Source organism: Manduca sexta, chromosome 22 (genome assembly GCF_014839805.1).
Source record: "Manduca sexta isolate Smith_Timp_Sample1 chromosome 22, JHU_Msex_v1.0, whole genome shotgun sequence".
Taxonomy (NCBI): Eukaryota; Metazoa; Arthropoda; class Insecta; order Lepidoptera; family Sphingidae; genus Manduca; species Manduca sexta.
In genome coordinates, this window is record NC_051136.1 from 13,049,427 (window position 1) to 13,067,481 (window position 18,055).

At 34.8% G+C, this 18,055-nt stretch overlaps 1 protein-coding gene across 1 annotated transcript in view; it reads left to right on the top strand.

The window, feature by feature from the left end:
* The window catches only part of LOC115442029 (protein O-mannosyl-transferase TMTC1), a 156,978-nt gene that overhangs the window by 56,727 nt on the left and 82,196 nt on the right, over positions 1 to 18,055 (top strand). The window contains exon 2 of the mRNA XM_030166979.2: positions 13,298 to 13,642. Within this exon, the coding sequence (XP_030022839.2) occupies positions 13,311 to 13,642 (332 nt within the window). The 5' untranslated portion in view covers positions 13,298 to 13,310. The remainder of the gene's footprint in view (positions 1 to 13,297; positions 13,643 to 18,055) is intronic.

Genomic DNA, 18,055 nt, shown 5'->3' on the forward strand with positions numbered 1-18,055 from the left:
AAAAGCCATAATAATATACTATTACCCTAACAATTGATATAATGCAGAAACCAAATCCAAAAATCATAACAGTTCTAAAGATGTGATAACATAAAACCAAACCCGATACTACACAAACAAAATCACGACCACAAAAGCAAATAAAGCTGCCTAATAAAGAGGACACGAGTAAAACGCGCCCTTATCGCTAAATACATTCATTTAATCACATTAAACGGCCACAAGTGTCATAAAACTAGGGTCTGACCACTAAACTAGGGCCCGGACCGTCCGTTCGCAGATAATCAAATACCGGTGTTTTTATCGGCTCTAAATCTTCGACGGTAACGTTACGATTGTTTGGTGTTTCGGACGTGTAATTGCTTTTATGGATTTTGGGTTTTTATGTGTGATCGCGATCGATTGTAAAGTTACTTATTTGTTATATAACACACGAATGACACATGCATCTTAAAATCTTAAATAATACAAATTCCGATACATATGAGTATTAAAGTTATGCCAAATTGTTCGTGGAATGTGATGTTTCGTTGATGCACATTGTAGTGGGTTAGGTGAGGTGGAAAAGAATCGGGTGATGAAACAAGCTGGTTGTTGGATGTGTGCGATAACATTTAGCAAGGACTTTAAAACGAAAACCCTAGTAAGGAACATAATACCGTCTTCATAATCCTGAGAAATTTTTCGTTTCTTATAATGTCCAGATATGTCTAGAGACAGGGCTCTGAGACTGGAATAAAGGTAAATGATGATCAATGAAAGACAAGCGAGACAGTGAGCAATGTATCTTTTGATATACCTATAAATGAAAATATAGCTTTCATTATACCAATTCGATCAAATATAAAGTGAGTTTTCAATTAAAAAAAAATATTTTTTATAAAAAGAAAAATACAAATATCATCTAAAATTAAAAATAGGGGATACTTTGGTTTGCACGGAGCTTTTTTTGATGAAAGGCTCTTTGTTATGTATTTATATGAGGCAATTCGTTGTTATCGCTTTATCTTTCGCTAATCATTATACTGTCTTGTCTATAAGCATATTGAAGCTAGTGGATTTATTGTCCATTATAACTAACAGGTTAGATAATTGTTTTGACTGGCGAGAAATATCTTTCGTCAGTCGACACTTTATTTACAACAGTTCCACTTACCATCAGGTGCACTTTACCGTGCCTAAAATAGGACGAAATAGTAAAAACAATGCATTGTTACTCTAAGTTTTAGTTTTACTATTATTCTGGGCAGTCGCTTAAATTCATATCGGGCAAGTAATTTGCTAGTCGAGGCGTATAAACTATTTTCTCTCAACATCAGTCATTTTGCTGTGCCTAAAAAAAGAACGAAATAGTAAACACAATGCTTCCTAATTCTAAGTTTTGGCGTTACTATTATTCTGGGCAGTCGCTTAAATTAATATCGGGCAAGTAATTTGCTAGTCGAGGCGTATAAAACTATTTTTTCTCAACATCAACGGCCGAGTACTGTCCAGTAGATACTATCTGTGAAAGGCGCAGGATGTGTTTGACACGCTATTGTGCTTCGGTTCGATTGTTTCATCTTCGCAACTATATTTTTTAGTTCTGCAACACGTTTCTTTTCAAATAGCTCCGTTTAAGTGGTATATTTGTTTTAGTTTTAAAAGGTTTTATATAATTTAGAAAATATGCGGCAGTTACATTGGAAGATTCAAAATAAATAATAAAATTGATTTATTTCAAAAATTAAAAACCCATTTCACCTCTTTGGTCAAAGCTGCATATATAACCTTGATTAAAACCAATAATCATAGTAAATTATTGCACGGAATGTAATATTACTTAATAAATGAAAAACACTCAAAGAAATGTTATATTTATTTTTCAGTGATCTGTTTTATTAATTGTAATATTAGAAATGCATTCTCTAATTTCCCTTAATGGCTGATGCAATACCTCATTCTAAATTAAGGGAGCAGTGGAAGAGGGTAAAATCTTACAAAAGGTAATCCAAGGCAAAAAAATTGCCTTAGTTAATATATCAAGGCCAATTTAACAGCAAAAACAAAGACAAACGATAATAAACCTAAAAGAAAAGCCGGTAAGAATCGGGTTGTATAGACGCTTTGCCACTGATAGGAAGTTTATAAATATGTTCAAAACGAGTACGTCGGCATTTCTTATTGGTTTCAAACTATGCCTTACACTCGTAGCTGTTCGGATTCTTATCATATTGACGGCTGACGTGCGACTCGAGATTTCGCATTAAACTATTCCTATTACACATCGTGATAATCTCGTTTAAGGCGGCGACAGCCTAGTTTCCAAGTTCCAAACGCCAAGGCACCTTTGACATTTCTAAATTTATGTGTGTAAAACTATAGCATGTCAGTCTGTATACGAAACATTACTGTCACACCAAGACTTATTAAATAATAATAATGTATTACAACATCGAATTCTGCTTGCTCAAGTCGCTTGCACTTCGTGTATGGGTAAAATAGTCCGCAAACAGCTCGACCACATTACCGCGTAGGGTTTCAACAGATCAAGGGTGATAAAACATTTTGATTTTATACATGTTATAACAAAAACAGATTACGTTACATCATACCTTTGACTGACTAGTCTTTCTGGAGTATCTCTTAAATAATTAAAGATACATAATTATACTTAGATTAAAACCTGAATGCTAGTTATTATTATCAAAAATCATACAAATAACTTTACAACTGAGCAAAGTCAATTTTACGTAATATATTCCATTTTTTCTCGGGGAAAGAACGCGTTTTGCTACCAGCATGGAGGGTGAGTAGAAAGGTTATGTTGGTTTCACCGGTCTTGCGGCCCAATGTCGACACTCGGCAGTATAATATCATTCGAGCGAGCATTGGATCGAGTTCCTAACCTTATACACGCTGCACCGGCATACCAACCAAAACCCGCGGTAGCCAAATATGTTCCGTAGATAATACTAATTACCTATTACGATTATCATGTTCTAATAAAAAATAAATGCACCATTAAGTAAAGTTCGCAAACTGCATTAATTAACAAAATAAATCCCCACCACACGATAGTGTGCTCAAGTTGTTTGCTATTTATTACTGCTTACGATACGATGATTTCAGTAAAGGTCCGGCGTATACATAACTCAGTTGTCGTCCATAACATATTGATGGTAACAGTGCCAAAGCCTTCATTAAGCCAGCCTGGTATCTCGACTGTCCAAACATAAGCATTAATTCGGCTGTCAATTCAGACTTAATTTTTTAATATTTTTGAATTCTTTAATATATTTTGTTTGTAGTTCATGCTCTACATTTTATGTGTTCTATACACACTTCACATACTCTATATTTCTCATACATACACACATACATATACGCACATATCACGATTTTATCTCCGAAAGGGTAGGCAGAGGTGTAACTAGGGCACTCACTTTTCGTCATGTGTGTAGCGTGATATGAGGTAGAGTGTGAATTGTTGAAATGTAAGAGTAGTGGCCACACAATCATAATTTTCAAAAACTATAGTTTTGTAATGATTGCATGATCTCATGATGAGAAATGAAAACTATTTTTCGGATTTTATCGCGATTTATATACTTTAAAAAAACATCGTACACCTCATTCTGCCCCGTGACGATGACGGCTGTAATGTCCTCGTAATATTTGTACGTGTCAAAATTGATTAAAATCTAACAAATCGTCGCTAAAAGATTCATTTAGTATTTTTATTTCAATACTCTCATATCCCTATTATAATGATAAATATAACCCTAAGTAATATGAAAAATGCACTAAGTCAAACATAGTCAAATACCCATTCGACTATATTTGATTTTGTGCATTTTTTAATCAGTAAAAGAAAGAAGTACAAAAACAATGTCCTTCTTTGAAGACAGCATTAAAATTCGATGAGAAATGAGGCAGAAATTCAAATTCCAGATATTACTACGTGTAGAAGTGGGCGCAAAGTGAGGATATCGCTCCATCTCTTTCTTGCCCACGCATTCTATTCCGATGACGTCACATGCAAGTATATCGTCCCTTGTGTTTTGACACTCACCTCTACTACCTAACTTCAATGGCTTATAAATAATGTATTTTTCATATCAATGATTACCTCTGTTTTAGAATTTATACGACGTACAAATTTTATAAAAGTTATAAATAAAAATAAGTCAAATCCTATTACAGTTAGCACGAATTACAGTTCAAAAGCATAAATAATCAGTTTCTGTCATTAAATATAAAACAAATTTAGACTGTCTGTCGTTCTGCAGTCGTCCCCTCGGTATCGTTCCAACGAGATTTCCTTCCCATTTCTATCCGCCAGTTCTAATGTAATTTACTTCAGTTTCTTTGATTCTCGAATGTTCGATACCTAGAAACTGGGAATACGGAAGTTGAGGTTAACTCAAATGCTACATAGGATTCCCTAGGGTATGCTAAAGGTAAGTATATAGGATTTTGTTACAAACTATCTTTTGACTACGGTTCTGCCCGCGTGTAATTTTTTTGGAATAAAGTAGCCTATAGCACTCATGATTAATCTTGTCAGTGAAAAAAAAAACAGAATCGGTTCAGTAACTTCTGAGATTAGCGCGTCAAACGAATTCTTCAGCTTTATATATTAATATATCTAGGGCGCGTCACCAGCATACAAGATACCTGTTTTAGATTCGTTTCATTCTGTGTTTTAGTTAAGTGTTTTTTTAACTCAATTGTTCCATTGCAATAACAATTAAAATTAAGGGTAGTAGGTAAAGTATCTTGGCTTTCAAAATAATTTTCAAGTATTCTGATTATAATGATTACGGTGGTCAAAATCAGATGATAGATAGGTCACATCTCTGTCTACCAATCTTTATAAAAAAATCTACGTACAGTCAGCCCCTCAGGCTTTAGTTATTATTCTGAGGGCAGTCCCAAATAAACATAGGATCTTGACGTTGGTAGGAAAAATATTAATTACCAGCAGTATATACATAAGGTTTTTATCCGCGTATTTATTTGAGGTTAAGTGTACAATTAGCCATAAAAGTAGGTTAACAAATTCAAAATCTCAAATCGTCTTTTAACTAACTAGTTAACTCTGTTTTACCTAAACAAGAGGAATTGAAATAAACCCATAGAACCTAAACAAGAAAAAAGCAATTGAAATAAACCCGTAGAAGCGCTTTGAAGTTTGAATTTCTTCACTTTTGTGGTTAACTGTATATAATAGTGAGGCTAAAAAATATTCTACGATAATGGCGGAACTATGTCACTATAAGCTTTATCAGATTATCGGTGCGGTTTTGTTTTGATACGCCGTAAACTTGTATGGCATTTGCGGTTGCACAAGCTTCGTAGTATCGAATTACGTTCAAATGTGATTCGGTCAAAGAGTTTTTAGATTATAGAGCGGATATTTGGAAGATTGTTATACTAAAATATTGTACTCATGAGATGGTCACTCAATCTACCATGAAATAGCAAAACGCCAATAAAAATATTTCATATTTTTCCATGTCGTGATTTTTCGGAGTCTGGAAATTGTGCTCTTATCATCATGGGACAGAATACACGCGGCGATAAGTGGGTGCACCAGTCGTACCTCTGCCTACCCTTTTGAGATAAAGGGCGTGAGTGTATGTGAATATCATGATCATAATCATCAGATACGGAAGTTCATTGCTCAAACAAAGGCAGAAGCTCATCAGGAGTAGGCTTAAAGATTTACACATCGTACAAAATATTGAAATTAAATTAAATTTTTAAATCTTTTTAACGGCCAGCATATATCCTCTTTGACATACTATTTGCACAGGATTTCCTTATACAATATAGAATCACTAAGAAAAGATGTTTGAATATACATTCCTGAAGGACAATGAATCATATCGAGTAAGTATATATAAAATGTAATAATATCAGCCCTGTATTATATATTGTCCCACTACTGGGCACGAGCCTCCTTTACTACTGAGAGGGATTGGGCCTTAGTTCACCACGCCGGCCTAGTGCGGATTGGTAGACTTCACACACCCTCGAAATTCTCAGAGAACTTCTCAGGTTGCAGGTTTTCTCACGATGTTTTCCTTCACCATAATCGAGTAAGTAACTACTAATAATTTAACTCATACACTCCTAACTAGCGACGGAAGATCTACAATATGACAATTTTTTCCACAATATCGGATGAAATTATGAGCAACATCAGCTCGCACGTCCATTAATTTTATGAGCCTAATAAACATGTTCAAGCTACGACACGCCGTAAATTCGGCGCCTACCTGCGAATTAGCTGGTCTAATTATTGTTTATACTGTGCCTGATCGTGTTTCATTGTGAAAATATTAGATTTTTACATTTTTATTTTATACTAGCTTCCGCCCGCGTGGATTTCGGACTTCAAAAATGCAGCCGGTCGCGAACGTTCGAGAATGTTCGTTTTACGAAGCTACTTGCTAGGTGATTCGCTAGCCTCTAGGTGCCAAGCAAGCCGCCTGCCTGTGCGTTCGCGACCTTATATATATACAAAAATAATCCTTATAGCATGATTCAGTATTCACGCATGATGGCCTATTATTAGCGTATTTCATGTATAACTTTGGTGTTTCTATACCGATTTCTATGATTCTTTTTTATGGAATATTTAATAATATTAACTTTTTAATTAGGGATGACTGAGAGTGTTATAAACGTAAGAGTAGACAAATATAATGAGAAAGCTTTGAACTGCTAAGCTATCGGGAGTTACAGGTGTTATTGTGAGTCAGCCATAAAAGATAGACATATGCTGTCGGAGGATATTTTTACATAATTTTAAGGAGAACATTTCCGTCATACATGATTTCTGTGTAGCTTTAACCATTAAGGTTGCACACGCGGCGGAAAGCAAAAAATGGAGTAACTTCTCCCGTTTTCCCAACATTTCCCTTCACTGCTCTGCTCCTATTAATTGTAGCGTGATGAAAAGTATACTATAACCAGCACAGGAGTACGACAAATAATTGTACCAAGTTTCGTTAAAATCCGTCAAGTAGTTTTTGTTTCTATAACGGTTATACAGACAGACAGACAAAAATTTTACTAATTGCATTTTGGCATCAGTATCGATCCCTAATCACCCCTGATAGTTATTTTGGAAATATATTTCATGTACAGAATTGACCTCTCTACAGATTTATTGTTAGTATAGATATAGATTACTTTGAATGGCAAGACGAGCTTGCCGTTCGCCTGATGGTAAGCGACACGACCGCCCATAAACAGTAAAACATCCACCTTAAATTAAAAAGTATTGTTTGGTAATCCACTGTGCTCGCCGTTTAGAGACATGAGATGTTAAGTCTTATTATGTTCAAAAATTACACTGGCTAGAATGTTCTTCAAACCGAAACAACAGTGTCTACACACTCTTGCTTGGCGGTAGAAATGTTCTTCCTTCTTTATTAAATAAATGGCTATTCAGTGTTCAAGATAGAAATCAAGGGATATACATTTATGCTATAAATAAAAATATTTTTACAAACAGCCTCGGCAAATTGTAATATTTCTTCATATATTATGAAATGACATTTGTTACGAATTCAATTTACAAGCAAATATAATATAGTTGATATAAAATTCTGAATATGTAAATAGAAACGTGTCAGTTATTTCATATCACGCGTTACGGAGTTATAGGGGTTTCTTATGTTACAATATCCTGTCACTATTCATTATGAATCCTTTCTATCTGAATTTCAACGGAGATCAACCTGGTACGCAAAAGATATTATAGTGTACAAATGTAGTAATATACAGGTGCACTCTCTGTTCCTTCACTCTCTTAGTCCGGTTAGACGGCAATCCGACATGACCGGAGAGAGATCAGGCGCTGGACCAACGGTTTTACGTGCTTTCCGAGGCACGGCGGAATCAAACCGCTAACTTCCGGATTCCGTAATGATTTCTCATCTCACTGTGAGCTCATTCTGCGTAGATCGGACCACCAACAGCTAAAAATGTAAAAGTTGTATCATTGTAAAATTTAGGTAAATATGACTTTGCGGATGAACAACACCTCAGTACCCCCCATGACCATGAAGGCTGCAAAGTCTTCGAAACGTAGAGAGAAAACTAAAATAATTAAAACCACAATAAAATCCAAAAAATAGTTTACTTTCAATGTTCCTGTTTCCGGGCTGCGACTGAGTAATTTCTATGGAAAAGCCCAGCCACAATTATTTTTTGCCCAACCCGAGATTCGAACCCATCCAGTTTTATGTTTAGTGAATCAAAGAACCCTTTGGATAAAATATATTTTCATTTTAAAACGCCACGAGACGAGTTTGTGTTGAAATTATCTAGATCGAGTCTGGAGTCACCAAAAAGGTCCTTTGAAAAGGACACATTTATATTTAACTGAAGTGGTGATACGTTTGCATAAATCTTAGACGAAGTTTATTGTTATATGAAGTGTCCATTCATGAAGCCACGAAATTATTTTTGCTTTGAAGTCTGCATCTTAAATTTAAGAGAGGTAACGTGATACGTTTCTGCTGATTTCAGTTAAAAAAAAATATTTCACAAAATTCTGGAATCTAGTTTTTTTTTTTCATTTTAATTCCCGGGAGGCAGAGTTGTAAATTGAACACCAATACTTATTCGAGCTTATATCAGTTTGATGCTAGACGGAACTTCTTCCATTTTATGCACATATTGCTTTGTTCAATGTGGGAATTCGCCTAAAAAATCGACGTTCACAGAACAACTATGCTGTCACTCCTCAAATGAGACAAGTGCTCCAATTTCCCTTCTTTTTTATAGGTCTTTCTCTTAAGGAAGCTAACGCACCGGTAGAAGTAACAGTATGTCATTTTTCATATGGCATGTCAGTAACCCAACTACACCTGGTAGGCAGCGGAGGAGTCCAAATAGAGGGTCGATTGATGAGAGGGTTATCCCTCACCAGATGATACAATTGTGTCGGCCTGTTTGAGCCGGATATACATAGACTGATTCTGGAGGTCCTCATGCCCAGTGGTGATGATTTATCATCAAAATATAACTCCCTTTGCCTAATGCTGTGCAAAAAGGCCAATTAAACCAATAAAAGTACAGCCTTGTCTTGTTAGCTGTGACGTCACAAGATGGCGTCCGAAAACGCCATGCCTACAACACGTGTGCATTTATCGATCAGTAAGAACTGTTTATCCTTCATGAATAAGTTATAAGCTGTGATATTAGGGCGTTGTTGTGATAGTGGGTAGTATAATATGGAATTTGAAAAGCCAATCAAATATAGCATTTTTTTCCTATTTAGTTTATTTATAGCGTCGCCGGAATATAGTAATTTTGATTTAGTTATAGAGTATATAGCCATTCAGAGTTTCAGAGGTCGAATCTTACGATAATATTTGTGTATCTTTTTCTAACACCATCGTAGTTTTGTCCTGACTGGTCTAGATATTATTATCGATTTACTATATTGCATTGTATAAGACATATATTGCATTTTTGGACTCAATATTGCGATAGACTTGTCATTTATCGCAGAACTAATGTTGGCGCGGCGAACATTTTTGCAGATAAACGTGTGGGTATAAAACATTTAATGAATCGTGCATATTACATCACCCGTTCGACAACATATCGATCGTACCGCCGATGTACCTGGATAAAAGAATGTATCCCATAAACACCTATCCCGAAAGCCAATAAACGTGGCGACTATTGCCGCTCATTCGATACGTATCTCATGCGTTGCTTGATTCCAACGTAGATAATATCGAAGCAGCCACGTTTTACGTTCAACCACGGTGAGCGCCGCAAATTCGAAATATTTATATTTGGAACGACGGATTCCACGATGAGTGTGTTTAGGGTTCTAGCGGCAACTCGAACGGTTTTTAGAATAATTAATTGAATCTTACTAATATTAGAAATGTGAAAGTTTGGCAAAATGTTTGTTAGAAGTAAACACAGAAACAGCTGAACGGATTTGGATGAAATTTGGCACATGGGTACATCATGACCTGGATTAATATAATAATAAAATAATATCAGCCCCGTATTATATACTTGCCCACTGCTAAGCACGGGCCTCCTCTACTACTGAGAGGGATTAGGCCTTAATCCACCACGCTGGCCTAGTGCGGATTGGTAGACTTCACACACCTTCGAAATTCCTATAGAGAACTTCTCGGATGTGCAGGTTTCCTCACGATGTTTTCCTTCACCGTTAAAGCGAACGATAAATTCACAAAGAATACACACATGATTTTTTAGAAAAGTCAGAGGTGTGTGCCCTTGGGATTTGAACCTGCGGACATTCGTCTCGGCAGTCCGTTCCACACCCAACTAGGCTATCGCCGCTTAAAATGGCATCCTGGGAATTTGCTGCTATGGGAAAATATGAAATTTTATATATTATTTTAAAACTGCTGTGCGTTGGCATCGTACAGTGTTTTAGGGATTTTTGTAGCGAGAAAGGCTTTTCATGCCGGCGAAGCCGCGAGCAGCACTTAGTACGAACATAATAGTGAATAATAATATAAGGTTTGTATGTAATAAATGCAAGCACCTAAAATCAACGATAACCTTAAAAATGAATTAGACTGTTGAATCAAGCTTCATTGGACTAAAGGGGCTTCTGATTATTTTGAAGTCATTCACGTATTGAAGTCACAAGTGTATCACTTTACTAGGAAAAAATCGCGATGAAACCTGCATCTGTTAGAGTTCTTCATAAGAATTTCAAAATAGAGTACTAAACCTCATTTGACAGCGTGTTATACAAGTCTTAACATGTCTCATTTGCAGACAAAGGTTATTTTCAAATATAAGAAGATTATTAATAAATGATTACACAAATGAAATAGGGTTGTTATTAAAGTTACATCGAATATAATTAGTGTTCTTACAATTTTAAATACAATTACTTGGAGGTATATTTAATGTCAGACTAGAATATTTCACTAAAGAACTTGAGCCTATTAAGGTACTTAGAAATAAAGAAAAAAATTAAGCGTCATTTTCTTGGTTTCATGTAAAATCTGCACAAATAAATTTACTTCATATTTTACATTGTGTGATAAAAGCAATGGCTAAGGACATACGTACGTCGGTTGACTGTTAATTATAGCCATAAAATGCAAGATTAACATCGATTCTTAAAACTATATTATAAAAGTAGTACGTTAGCAATCTGGGTTTGAGACTAGCTGTGAATCAGTAGCGGTCAGATTTGTCGAAAGGGAATTTGCCACTTCATATAAGTTTGCAAATCGTTCTAATGGTAATTAGGTTCTCCATAAGGGAAGCCGGCAGAAATCGGGTTATACTGACCCGTCGCCATTGCTGTGAATGCGGTAATCTCGCCTTTCCTAAGAAAAGTAAGCTCAAAATTGCATGTCTAAGAATAAAGCATATACTACATCATTTCAAACATTCCCAAGAAATCTTTTTAAAATACAGAACCTCGGTCGCAGTCGGCCGCTTTCTCCGATATAATATTACGGTCACGTACAACGCTTCTGAGTAGGCCAGACAAAAATTCATAACGCAGCGATATTGCTTGCTATATTGAAAAATAGTTATTTAGATTAGCGATGCGGCTCGTGCGTGCGGCCTGGTGGAATTCTTTACGTTTCTCACGGTATTTGTAATTTTATTTTGGGAATTTTATAGTACAAAATGAAGTGAATGTAACTTGGGTAAAAAAGTAATAAATAATATCACCCTGTATTATATATACTATCCTATTGCTAGATAGAGTTCTCCATTACTACTAAGAGGGGTTAGGTATTAGTCCACCACGTTGGCTTAGTGCGGATTGGTAGACTTCACACAACCTCAAAATTCCTATAAAAAACTTCTCTGGTGTGCAGGTTTTCTTACGATGTTTTCCTTCACCGTTTAAACAAACGATAATTCACAATAAATAAACATATCATTTTTGGAAACACAGAGGTGTGTGCCCTTAGGATTTGAGCCTGCGGACTTTCGTCTCGGCAGTCCGTTCCACACCCAACTTGGCTATCGCCGCTAAAAACGTAAAGGTAGAAGTAAAATTTTCATCAGGTATTGAATGTAGTTTTGACGAGTTAAAACAACTGTGGTAACTCCAGAGTTTAGTACTTTAAAAAGCTATGATGGGTGTTAACATTTTTAAGAAGACGTAACGTTAAAAGTTATTTGTTATTTTTTATTATCTAGAGGGATTAACTGAGACTAAAACGTCCTGTAATCTTAACATATTATAAAACAAAGTCCCCAAAACGTGTCTTCCTGTATGTTATCAATTTTCTCCATGTGTACTTAACGGATTCTTATGAAATTTGTTATAGAGATAGTTCAAGACCCTGGGAAGGTTATAGGCTTTCTAGTCCGGGAAAATATATAGCAGAACTCTTATCCCGAAAAACTCCATCACGCGGGCGAAACCACGAGTCAAAGCTAGTTGAAATATATAACAACTTCAATATAGTAGATAACACTATTCCATCATCGCCTAAGATTAAGTTTTATTCAACACAAAATCCCCACGACACCAATATAATACAATAAAATTCATAACCCGCAAACTGAAGATCCTTGTTTTACTTTTAAGTCAATAAATTCTCAACTCCGACCCTAATTGGCTGTGGCGCGGTGAAAAATCAGATATTTCAGCCTTAAATCACGAATAGATATTGATGAAATTTCTCTTCGGCGTTTCAATCCGATTTTATGTTACTTGCTTTTCTTCGCGGGTCTGGCTGTGTGAAAGTCTCGAATAAAATTATTACAAAAGCATGATTAGGAATAGCGTATGCGTTAATTCTGAACATAGTTTATAATTAAATCAGACTAGCTTTTGTTCAAGGCTTTTCTCAAAATACAAACCATGCTATCCAGTTTCTGTTCATCTTGATCGACGGAGGGAAGTTACCGATAAGCATAAGTAGGCTACATTAAGAAGAGGAAAATTCAGCTCTAATGGTGCTACAGTAATATATTATTAAAACGAGGAAGTTCATCAACTTATTAAATAAATAAATTAGGCAAGAATTTCATATAAATTTTTGGGATTTATTAAAAGTTCGTCGTCTATTTATTCCTCATTATCTAAAATATAATCTTGATATCTTTTTATATTAAACAAGGTTTTGCTCGCGGATCTGTCCATGTAAAATATATTTGCCGGGATGAAAGATTAGTCATACTTATCCAGGGTATGGTTTTAGTGAGTGTCAAATTATATCAAATTCTGTTCAACAGTTAAGTTATTCATTTGAAACAATTAATAATATTAATAAGACTAGCATTCTTAATAATAAAACCTCTATTGTTCCAGATAAACCGCTCAGATGTGTAGATTTAGAAATGTGATAATCAAGTTGCGCAACAGCCCCAAGATGAAGCGGCGCTCGTTAACCACGGTCCGTGAGGAGAGCCCGAAGCCCAGCTCCATCAGCGACCTGGCCATCTACACGATGGTTACTACCACCGCAGTCCTCAGCTACGTCAACAGTCTGAATGGTGACTTCGTCCATGATGATATACCAGCTATTGTTACCAATGGTGATGTCGTAGGAAGCAATTCTTTGAGGCAGTTGTTTTTGGATGATTTTTGGGGGACGCCTATGGCTGATGCTAACAGCCATAAGTCTTACAGGCCGCTGACTACTCTGTCTTTTCGGTAAGTGATAGTTTTTAAGAATCATAAAAATGTTGATATAAATATTTTATAATTTGATAGTTTAGATGCGCCATGAAAATGTTGTGATTTTTATCTTATCAACCACATTTTATTAGTTAAGAAATCTAAAAGATTGCAATGAACTATAATCAAATTCCTAATCGCCTGGTTTGAACAGCTAGCAAGCTCAAAGTTCAGCGAAATTACACCATTTTACCCCCACTATATACAAATACAGAAATCCGTTGCTAAACGGCGGACGTATGTTTCGGTCGCTAGGATCGATCTGATAAGTCAGCAGCGTGCCTCGCGTTTTTAACGAGTGCTATTTAATCATCTCACGTAGATATTAATTGCCAATGATGATGAATCCCAATTGACTTAATAGCAATTTCTTGTTTCAAAATCTCCGATAATCCAGTTTGTCTCCATTAAAGAATTGAAAAGATTCGCTACGCGGTCATAGTATACTTGGAGTTGGTCGACCTCTTTACCCAAGTTTATCTAGCCAGGGTCTGTTGGTGTAAAAATGACTGCACAAAGCTTAACAAAGGTGAAATGGTGGTGGTATCTCTAAGGTAATACTTGAATAGAACAATTCCCAAAATGAATCATCACATACTTCTATAAACATATCCATTTACCAATAGAATTATTATAGCATTAGTACTGGATTATATTACAATACAATGAATTCAATACGTTAGTGTTTACGAACGTCTGTCTGCAATTCCCAGTCTAGAACAATATTTATTAATATATTCCTAAGACTGGATGCGGTGCCAAACGCTCGAATACCGACAGGATCCGGAAACCAGTGTTTGGTGTTGCCAAATTCTATTAATCCTTTTGTGTAAAAAAATTGTTACGTACTTTTTTGCGTGGGTGGTATAAGTATAAGGCAGAGTATAGACTAATAAATTTTAAGTTAGTTACTTATGAAAAAGGAATGTAAATAACTTCATTATGTAGTTACAATGTTAATCGCCTATATTTTTTGCAACTTACGTATTATAACTACGGACTTACGTAAGTAACTCTTGCGTGTAAAACTTCCAAACAGACGTGCCGTTTAATATCGATCTATGAGAGAGACCTCTCGCATCACAAGAGGTACGCCAACTAGATTTATTCCTCTGCTTTAATGAATTTATATCAGCTAAATCTGGACCTCTGAGGCTATTTTCAAAAATCAAATAGGTACACACTAACTCCATCAGTTTTTTTATTGCATTTGAGTGACGAGCACTTTACTCGCCTGATGGTAAGCGTTAGCGCCGCTCATGAACAGTAGAAATAAGTTCTGTATGGAACTTTGAATTACAATATATCGTGTGGCACTCCACTGCGCTCGTCACCCTAAAATATATTTGTTTACAGGGTAATTTTGATATTGCTTAATAAATGGAACCATATACTCATCTTCATCTCTGCTAACATTGTGCCAAAATCATTCATGAGTAACGAATATTTTTTTAGCTGTCTGTTTTCTTTATAATTTTGTAGTGGAGTGCGAATATGGCATGTACGTGGGTGTATTAGAGTAGTACTAGTGGCATTATGACGTGTAAAATTAAAATTTATTTTTATAGCTATTTATTTTGGTCTAAATTTACCCTATTTTGTTACATTAACGGTTCGAGAAACGTATTGCAAAGTGGTATTTTCATTAAGATAAGTATGTGGTTTCATTTACTAGCGCAATACCAAAATGACCCTGCCCGTGTCCAGTATATTTACACCAGCTTATTCTGGTCTCTATGGCTTTTATCATCATAATTTCTATAAACTCCGAGTTAAAAATCAACAACACACACCTTTATTTACATACAAAATAATCATGTAAAATCAACTTTTAATTGGCAACAAATTTTGGATTTCATATTGAAATGTCGGTAAACGAGATATTGGATTTATCATTTGATTTTTACCCTCTGTTGACCTACAAGCCAGACATCCGACCTTACTCTGTACCAATTAACTGTCATTATTCATTTCCACCTATTCAAATATTGGATTCTGGCAATTATGAGAAAGTTCAGTCTGATGGTAATCAATTCAATAACAACTTTTTATTTTTAACTTCAAAAAATAGGAAGTATTCAATTCGTAGTATATTTTTTATATTTGTAACCTCAGAACTAATTTATTAAAGTAACCTATTTGAAACGACCTTTCGTATTGTAAAAGATGTATTTTTAGATTGTTTCTATATTTAAAAATTAAATAACTAGTTATAGTAATTTAATGGAATTTACAAAATTCGTAGCCCATATATTATAATGTAAAATGATTCAAATATGCTTTTAGTAGTTTTCGAAGGTTAAATTTGTTGTCATGCATTAGTACTTTTAATATAGTTAAATATTTATACGTAGAGCTTCTTTCCAAATAATTTATTTATTCTTGATCATTACACAAATTATTTTACAAATACTTGCAGACTCAGATATTCTTTTTCAATCTTTCTTTCTTCCAAACATACTATAAATGGCTTAATTTATCTTTTGAGGTTATTTAAATTACTAGAATTAAGGCAATTACTAACTAAAATTCTTTCTAGATATGCAGAGTAAAATTAATGTTCAACCATATAATCTATTCTGCTAATTTTAAGGAACACTAAAACAATCTGAAATGTGGTTTTATATATTGCATAAATAATTTCGATTTACATATTTTATTTCTACGTAATGAAAATGAAAAATATTTTACAATGGATTTTGTTATACACGAATATACAAAATATGAATTTTATAGTCATGTACGAAATGAATAAATGTATTGAAAACGCTCCCCTATATTAGGCAAGCCTGTATTGCGAGGTCCCGTACGATCACTCAGAACTACTTTTTACCACAATTAGGCAAAGGTTATCAGAGACATCTTAGATGAGACATAGATATTTAATTCTACGCAGTATACAGCTCTTGAAAATAACCTACGTTGTTCCCACGTCCACGCTAAAAGTATATATAACAACGTACAAACACCTGGACCAATAAATAATGATAACGCGTGACATTTGCACCGAAGGCAGCGCGCTATCTCGCCGCGCCGAATTCGCACTTTCCGTTAAACGTAATGTTTACCATCACTCTTTATTTAATACGAGAGTTTAAATTTGCTATTGTGAAACGTTTTTTGCGTGATAAGAAACGTAGTTTGAGTATAATTTTGAACGATGATAATGGTTAAAAAAACACGAAGATTTGGTTCGGTTGTTTTACATACAAAAGCATACTCACGCTTTTTATCCCCTCCTTTCCTTTCCTCCTCCTCCTTCCTCCTTCCATCCTTTTAAGGGTAGGTAGGGGTGTAACTTTTAGCCGTGTGTATTTCATCCCGTGTTGTGATGGAGGAGAGCCTATCGCTATATCGAGCACAAAAATTTTGCCGTCTAGGCTGATACTGAGAAGAAAAACATAACATCACTTTACCCAGAGTTAGAACCCGAGACCTCAGTTCAACATTGGTACCATAATACAATTACGGCACTGAGGCTGGTAAGTTTTAGTTACGAGATAGTACTCATATAAGCAGAGAAATGGCTTTTAATACGAAATTACAAACACATTAGTTTTAGGATATATGTATATCCAATAGGGGTGAGAAGGTGCGTTAGAAACAATTTACAAATAGCGACAAATTTTCTAGCCTCAATTGTACAATGAAACATAAAATATCACACCGTTTGACAACTTAGATACTTCTGCTTGCTATGCATCCTCGCATAGCTTAGCTCACAAATATTTGGTGGGATCGAACCCTTATTTATTTGTATGTATACGTAATGAAATACCAACCATAAGCTTTAACTATAGGTATAGATAATTACATATTAGTGTAATTAATCGCATAAGCTCATGACGATAAATGCCTAAGTTACTTGATAGATTAGTACTAAAATATAGATATATCTACAATAAACGGTATTATGTACAGTCAGCCAAAAAATTTGCTGAACAAATCCAAAATTTTAAATCGCTTTTAGAATCTCATGTCCTTATGAATAGTGATTTTTATTCACTAATATAAATTTCAAAGAGTACTTTATTTTAGATAGAGAAAAAAATATGATTGAAGTTAATGTGTAGGTTTTAAATTTAAGAATTTGTATCGATACTTTTGTGACTGTACAATGTACATACATAATATATTTTAGGTACCATAAACTACTTTCAGAAGGTCAACAATAATGTTAATAAATATTATCTTAACAATAGTTTGTAATGATCCGAAATTTGAATATAAGCAGTAAACTCTAAAATTACTGAAGGGATTTGAATGAAAAATGACGAAGAGATAGACCATATCATGATTTAACAAATGGGTAATATTTTTTTATCCCGAAAAACTATATCAGTTAAAAAAGTTTAGATTTGTAATTGTAAGTTTTGATTTTTGGAAATA